Raw genomic sequence first — 16965 nt, forward strand, 5'->3', positions numbered from 1 at the left:
GGGGTGGGCACGCAGGGCACTAACAGCATACAACCATTGACACACACACACCCAGGCAGCAAGCAGCAGGCTCGAACTCAAAGCAGAATTCATTCTGTCGGCTTTCTAACATAAAGAGGTGATTATCTCAAAAACTAATTTCAGCATGCTCTTTTCGGTCGAAAACACTCTTTTTCAGAGGGGTGTATTTCCAAAATGGAACGGTTTATAAACACAGTTTTTTTTTTTATGAAACAGAAGCGTTCAAAGTTTCATTGAGGCTATTGGTTGTCCATATAAGAGGAACACAAAAAATGATATGGCTATATTAAAATGCATTGCGGCCTATGTGGCACAGTACAGCACCTTTTGCCCAAGGGCCGTGGCACTCAAAGTGTTAACGCTCCGCAAAGCTCAACATACAGTCAGTCAGAGAATGCAGTGCAGTCAGAGAATTCATTGAAAAGGAATCATCCTCTTAAGAGAATGACAATTAAATATGAAGAGAGTAGCCTACACAATACACAGCTCGTTGCCTGCATACGTTATTTAAGATATAGATTGTATAGTTTATTTTTCTTTTAGGCCTACCATGCAACAAACATTTAGTTTGTGACAGTGTGACACATTATATTGCAATATAAGCCCTATCTTCCATGTTGTTTTCTAGTTATTATAACTAGGGCTGGGTATTGGTTCAAATTTCAAGAATCGATTAGATTCCGATTCACAAGGTTCCGAATCGATTAATCCCGATTCGATTTGATTCCGATTCGATTAATTTCAATATCGATTTGGTTAGTGATACTAAAACATGTTTTTGAGCTGTAACTTGAATTACATGACTGTCCAGTTATGTAACACAGGGGTTCCCAACCTTTTTTGCACCAAGGACCGGTAGATACATGGGGAAAAAAGTTATGGACCGGTTATCAATTTTAATGGTTTTAGTTACACATATATTTACTCACCAGGTGGTGACAAAGGGTAAATAACAGCCTTTTCATCTGACACTTTCACAATTATGCACAGTGATTTGATTTCAGCCTATATAATTTCTAAAAGTAGATATTAATCATCAAACATTTCCATTTATGTAGCCTACAGTATTTATGTTTTTGTTTCAACTACAAACATAAATAAACGTCAACTTGAAACTATGTTTCAACTACCACACACAGGCTATAATATTATAGCCTATGTTTATTTATATATATATATATATATATATATATATACAGTATATATATATATATATATATATATATATATATCATATTATATATATTTTCTTATTATTAAAAAAAATCAATCTCTGGACATATGAATCGATATCAAAGGATTAAAATAAAAATCGATTTAAAATCGGAGAATCGATTTTTTTTAACCCAGCCCTAATTATAACAATTTCCAACAACAGCATTTGTTTTGCATTTTGTGTATTTCAAATAAGACTATTTTTCCAGTCATATATTTTCATTATTCAAGTTTTGTAAAAAATTTATAAATATCGTATCGATATCGTGAACCCAATATCGTGTATCGTATCGTATCGTGAACTGAGGGTATTGTGACACCCCTACTAATCAACCATTTTACATTAAATCTGTAAATAGACTTTCTGGCTGTGAACTCTCAGAGACCTATCTGAAGTCCAACTTCTCCTTTATTCTTTATTCAGATTGAGGGGCTACATCTTGTCAGAATCTAACTGGGAAGTCGTGGCCTCAGCTCTGAAGTCCAACCCCTCCCATCTGAGAGAGCTGGACCTGAGTGTCAACGTGATTCAGATTTCAGAAGTGAAGCTGCTCTCTGCTGGACTGGAGAATCCAAACTGCAGGCTGAAGACTCTCAGGTCAGACAACATTAATTATTAAACAGTATTTATTAATATGCTGATATGAATATTATTTGAATATAGTAATGTGAAGATGTGTGTATAGAGTCGTTTCATCTGAAATCAGATAGGATCTGGTTTTAGAGACTTGTATTTCAAATTCTCATGCTGTTTTCACAAAATCCTTTTGTATTTAAATGAATAACGATGACATTTGTTGATTATATACGGGAGTCCAAATTGCTCCAAAATGGCTTCAATCTATTGGCGTAAGAAGAGAGAACAAGCCAGCACTCTAGACTTTTCAAAGTTTAAATTTGTTTTCTGGGCAGCCGCAACAACGAACGTTTCAGCCCAGAGGCCTTCTTCAGCGTTGTCAATGCTGGCAAGAAAAAAAAAAAAAAAAAACTTTGAAAAGGACATCTAGAGTGCTGGCTTGTTCTCTCTTCTTACCAGTGTGTTTTTGCCGTGCACCTGAGATTGTATTGTTCTCTAGAGGGTATCGTATTGGTGAGTTTAGTTTTCAATCAGTTAGGGGCAAAACTTTGATGTGAGAGTGTTTGAGGCAATAAAGGAATTAAATATCACACTTTCATTGTGGTAATTACCCAGAACATATGGAGCACGTGATCATCCAGGTATTGATCCAACTATCCATATGTAATAACAATATTTTCTTTTGTGTATCTTCAGGGATAAAAAGTCACATGTCTCCATTGGTACACTGGTATCTCTCACAGTTTAAGTGTTACGGGGCTAGTCATATGTCAGTTTGTGTAGTTAAATGTCTACATCCTGAACAAGGGTTAGTTAGGGTCAAGTTGGGGTTAAGTTATTATAACGTTAGGATTAAGTTAGGGTTAAGTTCCCGATCCAACTCTGCTTTTTATGACAATTATTTCCAGAGAAACTGCCATCTGAAATCTTGTCCCAATAAAAAGTGGATTCTGAACCTTAACTACCATTTATTATTTTAAACTAATTGGCATTCACAATCGCTACATTTATTCATCTGATCGGTTGCAGAATGTGTTCAATGAAAATGGACCAATTCTGAGACAGAGGTTCTTCCTCGTGTCCGGCCATCCTCTATAATATCACGTCTTTCCAGTGGTTGGCGCAGGCGAGTGCAGCGGCATTCGGCTCAGCCAGATCATCTCCAGTGCATTTTGGAGCATAGTTACATCTCATGATGTGTTCCATTGTTTGTGGTTCGCCGCACACACATGCATCAGAACATGTTAGTGTCCATTTTTTCATGGCTGCCTTGCAGCGTCCTTCGCCGACCCGCAGACGGTTCAGTGTTTTCCAGACGGCCCAAGGTTGGTCATGGCCAGTCGCTACGCATTCATCTGGGGTGATGCCTCTCTCTGTCCATTGGGTTGTCTGGCTGCCCAGACAACCCAGAGACAGAGGTGTGACAGCCTGGTTTGAGATGGAAAGACATCATAAAGCGTCTGGCATACTCTTCGCGCACGCGCTGGAGGTGGGGCTCCGCGGAGGGCGCGCGCACTCTGCGCGGGCCAAAACAGAACATAGTCAGTGCGCAGCTTGCTCCTCCCACCCCCCTCCTTCTGTGGAAGCACCAGGAGAAAATGGCGGCGATTAGTGCCAGGCAGTCTGAATGAAATTGAATGTAACGTTCCCAATTCTATGTATTAAATTCTAAAAAACGACCCTCAACATTTGGGAAGGCTAAGCCACACCACTAGTTTGTTATAATCGAACGTCAAGCTTCGAAGGCAACTTTACGACGATGAGGACGGTGAGGACTCAATCACAGCAGATATCCGCTGATAGCCTACCACGGAGATCTCACAGGGACAGGCAGCTTCCTCAGCTTCGAGTGTGCTGGCGATTTCTCGCCAGGAATTGGTGGACTTCTGCTGGTCCTTGTGGTCTCTCCGTGTTGTGTCATAGAGATGCGGGTAGAGGCGGACTTGCTCTGACAGTCTTCCCTCAAAATCGTCCATGTTGACAATGTGCCAAAACCCGACGCGCTGATAGAAAAATCTCCATGGACGCACCACGCCGCACTCAGGCCTTGCCCCCCGACACGCCGTGTGCGATGAAGTCAAAATCGCCGCGCGCCCTATGCGCTTGGCTGGGCGCGAAGACTATGCCAAAGGCTTTCGGCTGACCTGATGCTGATCCACAATGACAACATGCTGAAGTCCATTGGATAATAATAATAATAATTTCATTGTATTTATACTATGATAAACTCGAAATTGAACTTTACATAAGGACTTGAGTTGTATTGTTCCAGCTTTATATACACTGAAATGAAGCTCAGTGACTAAGAGAAGATCATCCCAGCCCCTCTCTGTTCTTCTAGCTAGATCTTCCCCAGTGGGAAGGTGACATCTCAGTTTTAACATCTGTCCCCTGGTTATCAGTTAGACAGATAATTAATATTAAAATGTTACTGGAGACATTTAACACGTTCAGTGCCAGCGACGCCATATGGCGTCATTAGAAATTTACCGTACAGTGCCAGCGACGCCAAATGGCGTCATAACTCCAAATTGTTTTTTTGACGGGGGGGTGTCGATCTAAGCTTCTTACGTCGCCTCTAACAATATTGTAGCTATTGGAGGTCGATAACCTATTTTACAAACCCATTAGGTGGCGACAGCACTCTCCTGATCAGAGAAAAAGGAGCCAAACACACAGAAATAGTCACTGGGAAAAAGGAGGAAATCGCATCGCATCCGTCCGTATGCATCGACGTGCAGAAGCACAACGAGCACAACGCCAGCTGTGCCCAGAGCAGCAGCATCCGCTGTCACAACTGAGCACCTTCATGTACGCTGCAAACAGCACATTCACATAATCAGCATTATTATTCCGAACTGGAAGCATGCCAGCCCGTGACAAACACACGCGGAACCAAAAAGCTGAATATCGCGCACCATTCACTGTGTGTGCGCAGCAAACTCAGCAGAGACTGAGAGCCACCAGACACATAAGACACACCCAGGAGGCGTGTGCAGTTGAGGGGGGGGGGGGGGAGCACGGAGAGCAGCAGAGCAGCATACACTTCACCCAGACAGACCCAGACATCAGAAAATTAGCTTCAGAGTCAGAGATGTGCTTGAAATGTTTAATTTCACAAAAGGCTCGTTATCTCAGCTCGTAGAAAAAAAGGTATGTTTTTCGTTCAATCAGGCTATCTTCTCCGGCTCATAACTAAAGAACGGAAAATGGGATCAATAAACTTTTTTTTGCAGGTGATAGAAGAGAGTCTCATCGTTATTTGTGCGTGTTCAGTGTTTACATAGTAATTATTAAAAAAATTATATGACTGTTTTAAAATGCATTGCGGCCTATGTGGCACAGCAAGCAACCTTTTGCCCAAGGGCCGTGGCACTGAAAGTGTTAAAGCAGGCTAGTTTTGGTACTGAATTATACTGTGGAGCTCTTAGTTCCCTGTGAGCTGAGAGCCAGCTGAGATCTTCAGGTCCTCCTGACTTTCCTTCAGTCCAGACTCAACACTGAAGGAAGTTTCACTTTAGTCCTCAGGGCTTTCGGACTGTGGACTGCCTTCCTGAGAGAGGCTGCAGAGTCGCTATCGTCTTTGTCAAACACACTTTTATTGACTTGTTTGTGTATTTTTGTCTCTTCTTACTTCTGCAGCGTAGTGCATGTGCCATTTATTATTCCCATCACAAACATAGTATACATTACATGGTACTTCAAAAACCTATCCGGAAATCATCCATTTTTAGTCCCACTCAAAGTACATTAGAAACTGTTATGACCCTGGGGGTCATATATGTTTTATTCCCTCTACTGTGATCCTCTGCATTGTGTGTCTTTCCTGCATGCCTGATTGAGTGATTGACTGCTGATGGGATTCTGATGCATGCCAGCTTGGGTGAATGCTTATTGCTTGTGGTGTGTGACTGATTGGCTGTGCCCTAGTTGTACGCTGGCTGGTGATTGGATGTGGACTCTGTACCAGGACTATCCACCTTATTTCTAGCTGCCATGATGCCTGATGGGTGTTTCTTCCGCTTCCGGTGTAATAGACTGTTTTACAGTCTATGGTTTTAACTTGACAAAAACGTCAATGAGGATTTTACAGCAGAGCCGATTCTGCTCTACAGCCGTGTCGTTTGGGTGCTGGGATAACGTAATGCATTGTGGGTAGTCGGCTACTGTGGCTAATGCTAGCGGCTAGCATAATATTACTTTACATGGCAGTAAAACGCCACTGAATGACCAAATTGATTTAACTTTTAACCATTTCGAGTAACACTGTTTCCATATGGACCCCCAGCGTTGGTTAGTTGTTTATAACGTGACTATATTTATAACCTTTATAACGTACTCCAGTTTCCGGTTTATAATTCGGGTCTGCAGCCAAGTATAACAAAGGAAATGGCAAGCTGCAACAATAAGTCACGTTAAACCGGACCTTGTACCCACAATTATTTTTTACAGTGGGGCATTCAACAATAAGGTGGATAAAGCTTGCTGAGACGTCAGAGGGGGTCCTAGGCATCTGGAGGCTCCAGGCCAAGCCACGAAGGAGGCCCCTACCGGTGGCGCCCCGAAGGGGCGCCGCCGGCGGGGACCCTTCCGGCTACCTTTTTTGGACGTATTTTTGCCATATTTAGAGGCTGTTTGAAGTTACATCCCCCCACAGATTCAATGGGCATGACCCTCTGCATCCTCTCTCATTCTCTTTGTGAATCTTGTAATCTTTATATCTTTGTCACTTGTCATCTTTATATCTTTATCTTTGTCACTTGTAATCTTCATAATCATATCTTTATCTTTGTCATCTTTATATCTTTATCACTTGTAATCTTCATAATCATATCTTTATCTTTGTCACTTGTCATCTTTATACAGTAAACCAAATATAGATCACTCATTCAACTCAACATCAATCTACAAATAAACATAAATGTGTAAATAATAAGTAAACAATAAGGCACTCCCACAATACAAAGAAACATCAATAACTCAAATGAAGGCACTATCAGTGGACAGCGAACGGGCACTGCAATTTAGCATGAACAAGGAGCCACATGGCGGACGAATCCACCGCATGTAGAACACAGTATAAACGTCATTCCACACAGACAACAACAAATAATAACACTCACTTGTTCCTTGGACTAGAGATGTCAACGGTTAACCGTTAATCGATTAACCGTCGCTAACGTCGTTGTTCGGTTATTGCTGTCGGTCTATCAGTTAATATAAAAAAAAAAAAAAAAAAAAAAAAAAAAAAATCTGCGAGGCCCTCTAGTGGACGGGGCTCCAGGCGGCTGCCTGTTCGGCCTGGTTCAAGGACCGCCTCTGCGTCAGGCCCGTAGATACCATTGAGGACACCGAGGTTGTAAATGCTGCTAAAAATGCTATATTAAAATGCTGAAAACGTCAGATGCTATAAATTCATGCTGCATAATTAGTGGTGGATAAATAATTTAATTTAATAAATACATAAATAGTTTCAATAGATAAATAAATAATAATTGATTTAAAGTATGGTTAAAAGAGTTAAAATTTAGTTGTTTCTGTTCAGGAACTAATGTTCCTTCGTGTTTTACTCTCACGGAAGGCGGAACTAATTTTTCTTTGGTGCTGCTACAACGGAGTTTGTTGACGGACCATTATGTTCTGCAGTGTGGCCGTGCGGCTGCATAGCTGTCAATTAGCTCAGTAAAGCTAGAGCTGTTGTGTGCTTTCAAGACTGTAGAGTTGACATCTGAAGTCTAAGCAGACTGTCAAAAGACTTTCAGGATTTAAGGACCTCGTTTCACTACAAGCGGCCACGAGTTATCACGGCGCAAGGCGCAAGGCGTGAAAGGCATAAAAGAGAGAGAAAGGAGTGTACACAATCAAGACATGCCAAAAGAAATAAAGCGCCCGTTCTAAAGAACCGACCTGTGTCTGTATTGTTGTGAAAAGAGCTACAGAGGTCATGACCTCGGTATTTTCCCCATTTTTTTTTTTTTTTTTTTTTGGGAAAAATAGCCCCGGCCCCCAGATCTATTCATCTGTCATTGATGTTTTAAAGCCCTCATAAATAACATGATATATGACAGTTGATCAGAAATGCAATAATTTGCTTCCTCTCTGTGTGCTATATAGTGCTATATAGAAGGAAGAGACATAACTCACCACAACGTTCAAATTTTGCATTGGGGCTAGACAGTTCTATTAAAGTGAATGGGTAAGTAACTCCCCTGTAAGTGATTCATGTGTAGATGGGTCATTGTATTTAATTGAGCAGTATTCTGCCATGTGACCTGTATGCAGAATATAAATTATATTATATGGGGAGACATTTGTTTTTTGTATCATGTTAAAGCAACAGCACAGTAAAGAGGATATTAATCTAACATGATGTCTGTAGTTCTTTATAGATCTAGCCTCTTAATTTAGCTTTTAAAGTGCACCAGATTGAAGCATTTTACTTTAAAATGGGGAAAAAAATCCAACCGGGGGGGTGCAGTTAACCCTGGCTACGGGCCTGTGAGACGTGCCTGTCATTGTCTTCCTCCTGCAGCTTCCAACATGCCAACAGCTATTGTACTCTGTAATGAGTTAACTTGTGAAACTTGAAACTTTGACTTGTTACTCATTGACTTTTGTAATGGAATGTATCAACTGCTAATTATAAAGCCCTGGGATTTGGGTGGGTGACCTCTGTTTGTTTGAATCCTTTTCTCATGGTTTTCTGATTAGGTTATAGTCTAGTAGGAACTGGGGGTCCCCGCGCACCCGAAAGATATATTTTTCTAACATAGATTTTTGTACTCCTCAAGGTGTCTAATAAACAAATTTTGTTGTTACCCCGTTGAAATAGTGTCCCATGGGTCCGTTTGGCGGCCATCTTTGCGGGCATATTGCGATGTCTGATGAAAATGGATAAGGGGCATAACTTTTGAACTAGACGTCATACAGAGACAAATGACACCACTTTTCTGTATGATTTCTGCATGAGGAATTGATTGAGAGGGTTGTTTTAATGATTTTAACAGGTTTAGTATAGTAAAACTCAAAAACATATGAAAAAAGTGTCTAATTTACTCTCAAAATCTTGCAAAATAAATCTATCTACATATTAGTCCATGGGCCAGAAGGGTTGGGAATAATGCTCATATTGATTTTTGGCAAGGTATACATCTCTAGAGTTAGAAAATATGTGAGAGCATTGCACCAATGGTAGCTAAATGTGTGTTATCACTCGATTTATAACACCATGCAAAACATAATAGTTGCGGGACTTAGGGACATTTGAGGCTAAGTTCATGCAAATCAAGTCTAAAAGCACCAGAATTTGCCCAGAATTAGCCCAGGGCATGCTCTAACAATTGAGCCAGAGTGCCCGAGCTGGTGACCCCCGGGGTCACCATGGCGGCCAAATCCAATATGACCACTGTCCGAAAAAGATTTTGGCTATAACTTTTGAAAGAGATGAGCTGGAAATACAGACTTGGTGTCTATCTTATGTTTTTTGACCATTAGAAAGGTGTTGGAATGCTTATCTTTACTAATGAAGATGTGTGTGGACCCCTAATCTGCATCTTTCCAAGATGGCGACTACCTGAATATGAGTTTTAACATAACTGTTGATGCTTTTAGTAAACTCGGTGTCCATTTTATGGTTTTTGAGTTTTAGAAACACATTGTAATACTCAGATTTATGATTGAATCTATCTATATCACTCTACTTTGCATTGTAAATAGGCTACCAATATGGCTGCTATCCCATTTCTTTTTTACATACACTTTTGTAGTTGTAAGAATGAGATTAGAGTACTTTTGTCTAGGAAGGAGGAAAGTCTGGCCAGGAATCTAACCTTCTGATTTATTTTGGAGATGGTTTTTAAAGCCATACTCTCTCCCGATACTTTACTGTCCAGGATACAGCCGAGATATGTAATTTCCTCCTTGCTTTCAACGGTCACATTGTCGACTGTGATGGTGAAGCCAGGGGATTTTTTAAGTTTGGCGTTAGAGCCAAACAGAATTGACTCGGTTTTTCCTAGATGGAGAGATAATTTATTATCTACTAGCCATGTACTTACTTTCTGGAGTTCGTTGCTAAGAATAAGTTCTACCTCCTCTTTCTCTTTGTGGGAGACCAGGAGAGCCGAGTCGTCCGCAAAGAGAAACAGGTCGCAGTCACATGCCGACTTCATATCATTTACATAAATTAGGAAAAAGAGTGGACCCAATATGCTCCCTTGGGGCACCCCGCACCGTAGGGGGAGAGGGGAGGACAGGGTACCGTTCACATCGGTAACCTGCTCTCTTCCCTTTAAATAAGACCCCACCCATTTTAAGGGAGGTGCTGTTAAATCCCAAGGACCTGAGCTTGTACAGGAGGATGTCATGGTTCACTGTATCGAATGCCTTCTGAAGGTCCAGCATGACCATCCCACAGTACTTACCAGAGTCCACTTCTTGCCTTATGAAGTCGTTTAGATAGAGCAAGCAGGAGTCTGTTGAATGTGACTTCCTAAAGCCAGATTGAAATTCATACAGCAGACCATGCAATGATAGATAACTGTCTATCTGATCAAAAATGACTTTTTCGATTACTTTTGATATTGAAGAAAGAATTGAAACAGGACGATAATTTCCTGGTTCCAGTTTGCTTCCTTTTTTGTGTAACGGGGCTACTTTAGCCAATTTGAATTCACGAGGAATCTGGCCTTGTGTTATGGACATATTGGCCCCTATCGTTGCATCGGCGCAGTTTCTAGGCCGAGCGGCAGGCGCAGATCAAAGCAGTGGGCGTGGAAAGGCGCACTTGATATCGTCGTGCTGGCGCTAGATGCAGCCCAAAGCATTACAATCACGCCTTTTAGGCGTAAAATTATGCACCGTCATGCTCATTGGATAAGTGCAATAAACGAATCGCACGCTTGCCTTTTTAGCTCCAATTCCAGTGATCCCGCAAAACCAGACGAAAGCCAAACGCTCTGCCCCCCCCCCCCCTCCCTTCATCCAGCCTGTCTGTCTGCATTATAGGCTATTATTCCATATTATTATGCTTCTCAAAGCAATCTAACTGCAGTTTCAATACTGCAAGCATGTAAATACACTACACTATAGCAAGATCAAAGTGAAAATAATGTTCTATGCATCAGCTAGAAAAATATAGCCTATTAGATTGGTGAAAGTTTGTCCAGAAAGATATCATTTTCTCTCGCCTGCTGCAGGAAGGATGATGCACATAAATATACCCTACATTATGTCAAGTCATTGCATAAATGTGTTTTTATTGTAAAACTAAATGTGAAATAGGGCCAAGTTATTGGAGGGACATCAGAGTATAGCAGATGCCATTAGAAGCGCGTTCCGAAGCGCGTTCCGCTGTTACTTCTCTAAATCACGTTAACTCCACAAGGGGTATATATAGGCTCAAGAGGACATATATGTTTCACATAGGGTGGTGTTTTCATTTCGAAGTTTTATTTGGTCCAATATTGAAATGTTGACAATGGCAGGCTGTGTTACCATTACACATTAATTTAGAACTACCTTTTATATCTATTTTGGCTCATTTGGTGGCTATTTAGTAGCGAAATGAAGAAACACAATGCATGCTGGGAACTCAGAGAGAGAGAGAGAGAAGGGTGACAGAGAAGAAGCAGTGAAGGCAGAGAATAGGCCTGCTTTTCAAAAGCGCAAAGCGCTAAATGTAGGCCAGCTCCCAAGATATAACTAGGCTGGTATTTAGCGCCGACACGCCCACTTTGGGACTGCGCCACGCCCATTCGGCCTAAAGCGCATTTGGCAGCCTAAAGCCTATTGCTATCTTGCCGAAACAGGCGCAAGGCACGTTTTTTTGCGGTTAAGGCCCGTAATAGCGCCGATGGCCTGTGGGAGAATAGAGCCCATTAATTATAAACGTTATAGATGGGGTGATGACTTCAGCTGCGTCTCTTAGAAACCTGGACGGGATATTATCAAGTCCGGTTGCTTTAGATGGGTTCAGGGCCTTGAGTCTTTTAAGCACCTCCCCTTCAGACACTTCTGTAAAAGAAAAAGCATCTGTCTGAACGTTCATCTTTTTGTAGAATGAATCAACATGGCTCTCACCAAAGACCCCTGTAAAAGTCGGCAGTTTGTTTACTGCCGACTATAGTGTCTGCTATAGTGGTGAAGAACCTGTTGAAGCAGTAAGCTGTAACTGTGCCCTCTATAATCAGGGTCTTATTTATGGTTTTTGTCCTAAGTCTGTTGTTTTGCCCTAGGTGTTTCAAGGTTTTCCATAGTTGTGAAGGATTATTTTTGTTTTCTGCTATAGACTCCCTGAAGAAGTTTGCCTTGGCTTTCTTAATAAGCTGATTTGCCTCATTTCGCAGTTTTTTAAATGTGCGGAAAGAGGCGGGATCTCTGTGTTTTCTAAAGTGACTAAAACTGACATTTCTTGCTTTTATAGCCTCTATAATGTCAGTGTTGACCCAGGGTTCTGACCTGGCTTTGATCCTGGACGTCTTCAGGGGAGCTAATCTATCAACAGCAGACAGAAATAATGTTTTAAAGTAGCACCACGCTTCATCCACTGAGGAGCTAGAAAAGACATCTGACCAGTCCAAACTACCCAGGAAGTCTAATAGAACCTCTGTATTGTAGTTTTTCAGAGACCTGGACCTTACTGAGCTGTGACAGTTAAATACAGATCTACGGGTTTTTCAAGTGCAGAAAATCATTGAGTGATCACTAAGACCATATTCGATGACACCACTGTTTGATATTTTGGACTTGTCAGATGTCAATACCAGGTCTATGATGGTCTGAGAGGAGGTAGATACTCTTGTAAATCGGGATATCAATTGATGCATGCTGTGACCCCTAGTCTGGGTCGTAACAGAAACTACAAAAACATTTGCACAAAAATATAAACAGTCATCACAGTGAAACACAATATGCGCACAGGACCAGTCAATTAGGCCTACTATACCTTGCTCCAGAGCAGCTGGCGTAGCCAGACTTGGCACATTGGGTGTGCCACAGAAAGAGAGGGTGTGCCAGGGGACGAACCATAAACCATAAAAAAAAGTTTGGGCCCTTCAAGCCAGATTTAGAGGAATATTAAGATAGGACCATTATGACCATACCATCAATGTTTGCTCCTTTTCACACTCATTATTAGCAGGTAGAAGCAGTCAATTAAATTGTATTTTTTGGCAACATGTAAAACCACTTTGGTATCTCATTTTCCAATGAGTGTTCTAGCCGGGAAAGAACGCAAGTTTGGTTGGCATGCAGGTTCGTCTACTGCAGAGAGATCTGGAGTGTTCTCAGTGTCCTCTGACTGCTGCTGCACAAACCACCAGTGTGTTTTTGGCTGCATCCCCCCGCTGTTATTAACGTCAGTGTTTCGGCTGCATCATCTTCATCATCGTCTCTCCACTGTCCACCACCAAGCGTTCACACCCAAATCGCTTTTTTCAGTCAGAACGCTATGCAAATCATGTTGAGAGCGCTTCCATTGTGCACAAAACACAGTGCACGGAGCGGTTTTTTTGTGCTCCGTTTGTTTTCCCCTGTAGTCGCGTGCAGTACAGATCAGAACACAACGACCACACGGACGGTCACCAGCTAGTTTTGTCTGTTTGATGTTGTTCACTGTCAACATGAAAGCCAGATTATTGCTAATTCTGGCAGCAGCAGAGGTTGAAAATCCCTCGGGAGGAGAAAAGGTAGGAAGAGAGGAAAAGATGATCAGGGCGCTTTTCCTCTAATGTTCAACTTTTTCAGCTTAAAAACGCCCACAAACAACAGTCGCCACCAGCGCTGAAACGCCAGGTGCGTTCATTAAAAGAGGAGCACGTCTAGCGCGTCCTTAAATAGAGAATGAATTGCAGAAAGACGTTGGCAGCTCCAAAAACGCTATTGGTCTCAATGGCTTAATAACTTAATTTTTCCCTCTTTCTTTTTGGGTGTGCCAGCTGCCTGTGTGGGTGGCATTGGCACACCCAGGCGCACCCGTAGCTACACCATAGCTCCAGAGATGAGCGTCGACCCGACCTCTAAAAACCCCTCTAGACTCTGAGAGTTTGACGCCTTGTGCAAGGCTGTTCCACAGTAAGATGCCTATATAGGTGTAAAAAACAGAACTCCGAGCTGCACCTAACTCATGGTACTATGAGCAGAGATGGGCGAAAATACATAAAGTATTTTGATACAAATTACAAATATGTGTTCAAAAAATCACAATACAAATACAAAATTGGCGTACATAAATTTGCACCTGTGTTGCTTTTCAAGGAGACGTGTTGGGAGCCTTGTTTGATCAAACAAAAAGGTGAAATGTTGAGATTGTGGAACCGTCTAATATGTCAGAGAGTAGAGTTGCAAAGCAAGTGTTTAACTGGGATAAAGCAATTTATTTTCAGAAACAGTTTATGTTGTAGTGTTCGCTATATTAAACATAGGCTATTTCTTGACTGTAAAGAACAAGGGCAAATTCGGCCCCAGACCACGTCCGGCGTGTGGCAACCATGGGGGCAAGCATCCCTGGGTTGTGGCTCGATGGGGTACAGCCACGGAAGGAGTGATGCAAAGTGGTGGCAATTGTTATTCCATGTAATTTGTGTTACTTCTTTCTTGTGTAGTGTCATGAGGAAAGCAAAATATACAACAGGGTGAGATAAAGGCAAGGATACTAGTAGTAAGGATACTGCAGTAAGGGTAACCCAGGTTAATTCTTTTGTTGATTTACAGATGTCACTCGGGGAGGAAATGGTGCCGAACCGTGATACTGAGAGTGAGAGCAAAATTGAAATTGATGAAGGTTCGAGAGGGCTGTAGAATTAACAAAAAAGTTTCAGTAGTGTATCGAGTGACAATAGTCAGCAAGTGAAGAAATTTGTGAAGTCTGGTCCTTTTATTGTTGGTATGAAAGCAGTAACGAAGGACGATGGAATTTTCAGTAATCCACACGACGTGGGAAAGTTTACTTAAAAGAAAGTGGGAATGGTTAAATCTGTCAGGGTGACTAGAAGTGGAATGGTAATCATAGATTGTGTGTCGAAGGCTCAGGGTTTGAAAGTCATTGAGATAAGAAACTATGAATGTTGTAGGGTAGAGTGTTTTGCTCTTGGAAAAGAGCCCATGAAAAAAGGAGTGGTGAGTGGTGTTCCACTTGATGTTGACATGGACACGTTTGAGGATGTAGCCGGTGTGTTTGAGGCAAGAAAAATGACAAGGTTTGTAGAAGGTAAGAAGGAGAACAGTCTGTGTGTTTGACTTTTAAAGCAGGAGTTCCAGAAAGAGTCTTTGTAGATTGTGTGAGCTATAGGGTGAGGCCGTTTGAGAGAGCGCCTCTTAGGTGCTTTTGTTGTCAAGGATATGGTCATGTAGCTGCAGTGTGCATAAGAGATACAATATGTGGGCGATGTGGTAAAGATGAATGCAAAGTTGAGGGGTGTAAAGGGCAGGTTAAATGCCTGCATTGTGGGGGGTCACATTATAAAAAAGCAGTGTTGGGAAGTAACGAGTTACTAGTTACTCGTTACTGTAATAATATTACTTTTCCAAGTAACGAGTAGTGTAACGAATTACTAATAGAATATAAGTAATAATATTACCGTTACTTCAAGATAAAACAACTCGTTACATCTTTTGTTGAGTCCATTCTGTGATGCCGCTGCGCTGCAAAGTGACACGCAGTAGGCATTCACTGATCACAAGCAGCATGGCTTTTAACGCTCCCAACACAAGGTGACATCACCGCAGAGCACATTCAGAGCACCAACACAGCACACCTCCCTCTCTGCCCTGCTTTTATTTATTTTATTTAACCTTTATTTACCCAGGCAAGCAAGTAAGAACAATTTCTTATATACAAAGGCAGCCTGACAAAAAGCAAGGGCCTTTTGGGGGAAGGGGGTGGGAGGCTGAAATAAAAAACAAGGTTATATAAATACAAGTAAAAAATTACAGTAGTAATAGGAGCATACTATATACAAACACAGGCTACAATAACAATATGAGAGAGAGAGAGCGATAGAGATAGAAAAAGAGAGAGAGGAAGAGAGAGAAAGAGGAGGGGGAGGGAGGGAGGGGGTGAAGGGGCAGGGAAGGGAGAAGAGGAGGGACTGGGGGTATGTGTGTGGTTGGGAGGAGGTCAACAGGTACAACAGTCAATTACGATCTGTTGCAGGTTTTGCTTAAAAGCAGTGAGCGATGAGAGGACCGTGAGTTTGAGGGTGTTTTGTAGAGTGTTCCAGTCGTAAGCTGACGCAAAGCGGAAGGCGCTGCGGCCAAAGACGGTGCGGACTTTCGGAACGGAGAGTCGGATGAAGTCACTGGATCTAAGATTGTAGTCGGAACAGGAGAAGTGTAGAAGGGAGGAGAGGTAGAGACGAGTTTTGCCTAGAATGGATTTGTAGATGAGCTGGAGCCAGTGAAGAAGCCGTCTGGTGTGAAGGGATGTCTAGTCGACCAGGTTGTAAAGGTCACAGTGATGAGTGGTGAATGGTGCGCCAGTGGCAAAACGGATGGCAGAATGATGAAGCGTGTCCAGTTTTTTGAGGGCGCTCTGGGATGCCATTCTGTAGATGGTGTCGCCATAATCAAAGATGGGCAGGATGGTCATCTTGACAAGCGTGTGTTTGGCAGAACGGGTGAAAGAAGCTTTATTGCGGTACAAGAAGCTCATCAGCTGCTGAGCCAAGGAGGAAAATCCGTGGCTGGATATATTCCCATGACTTTGTTTTTGTCGGGAAGAAAGGTGACACGAACATCAAAGTCAAATGTAAACAGTGTCCAGGACAGGTAGGCTACTAACACTCTTTCCACTGTGAAAAACACGAGCTCAAACTTCCTAACGTTACGAGACGAAAGGACAGCACAACAGAAACCGGAAAACTGTTAAAATACAGAAATAACGTAAAAACTCACAAGCTGTTGGACATCAAACTAACATTGCTGTTATTATTGTCAGGTTAATGTTAATGTTGCAGAGCTAACGTTATTTGTGACACAAACTGGTTACGCAAAGATGTAGCCTATACGTATTGAGTTTCCATTGGCAGTGCATTATACTGCATTCTATAAAACAGAAGCTGTTTATTAAAAGATTGCATCTTGTCATCACTTTGAGCCAGGTGTGCTCTTCATCAAGCATCTCTGTAGGAAGCTGTGCTCTGGCAAAGCGATTA

General features: G+C 42.0%; 1 protein-coding gene across 1 annotated transcript in view; it reads left to right on the plus strand.

Annotated features, from left to right (window-relative positions):
• The window catches only part of LOC310785738 (protein NLRC3-like), a gene marked incomplete at both ends in the record, with an annotated part of 46847 nt that overhangs the window by 13863 nt on the left and 16019 nt on the right, over positions 1–16965 (plus strand). The window contains one exon of the mRNA XM_083646871.1: positions 1661–1834. Within this exon, the coding sequence (XP_083502997.1) occupies positions 1661–1834 (174 nt within the window). The remainder of the gene's footprint in view (positions 1–1660; positions 1835–16965) is intronic.

The sequence above is a fragment of the Poromitra crassiceps genome, assembly GCF_964638095.1.
Source record: "Poromitra crassiceps genome assembly, chromosome: 11".
Classification (NCBI taxonomy): Eukaryota; Metazoa; Chordata; class Actinopteri; order Beryciformes; family Melamphaidae; genus Poromitra; species Poromitra crassiceps.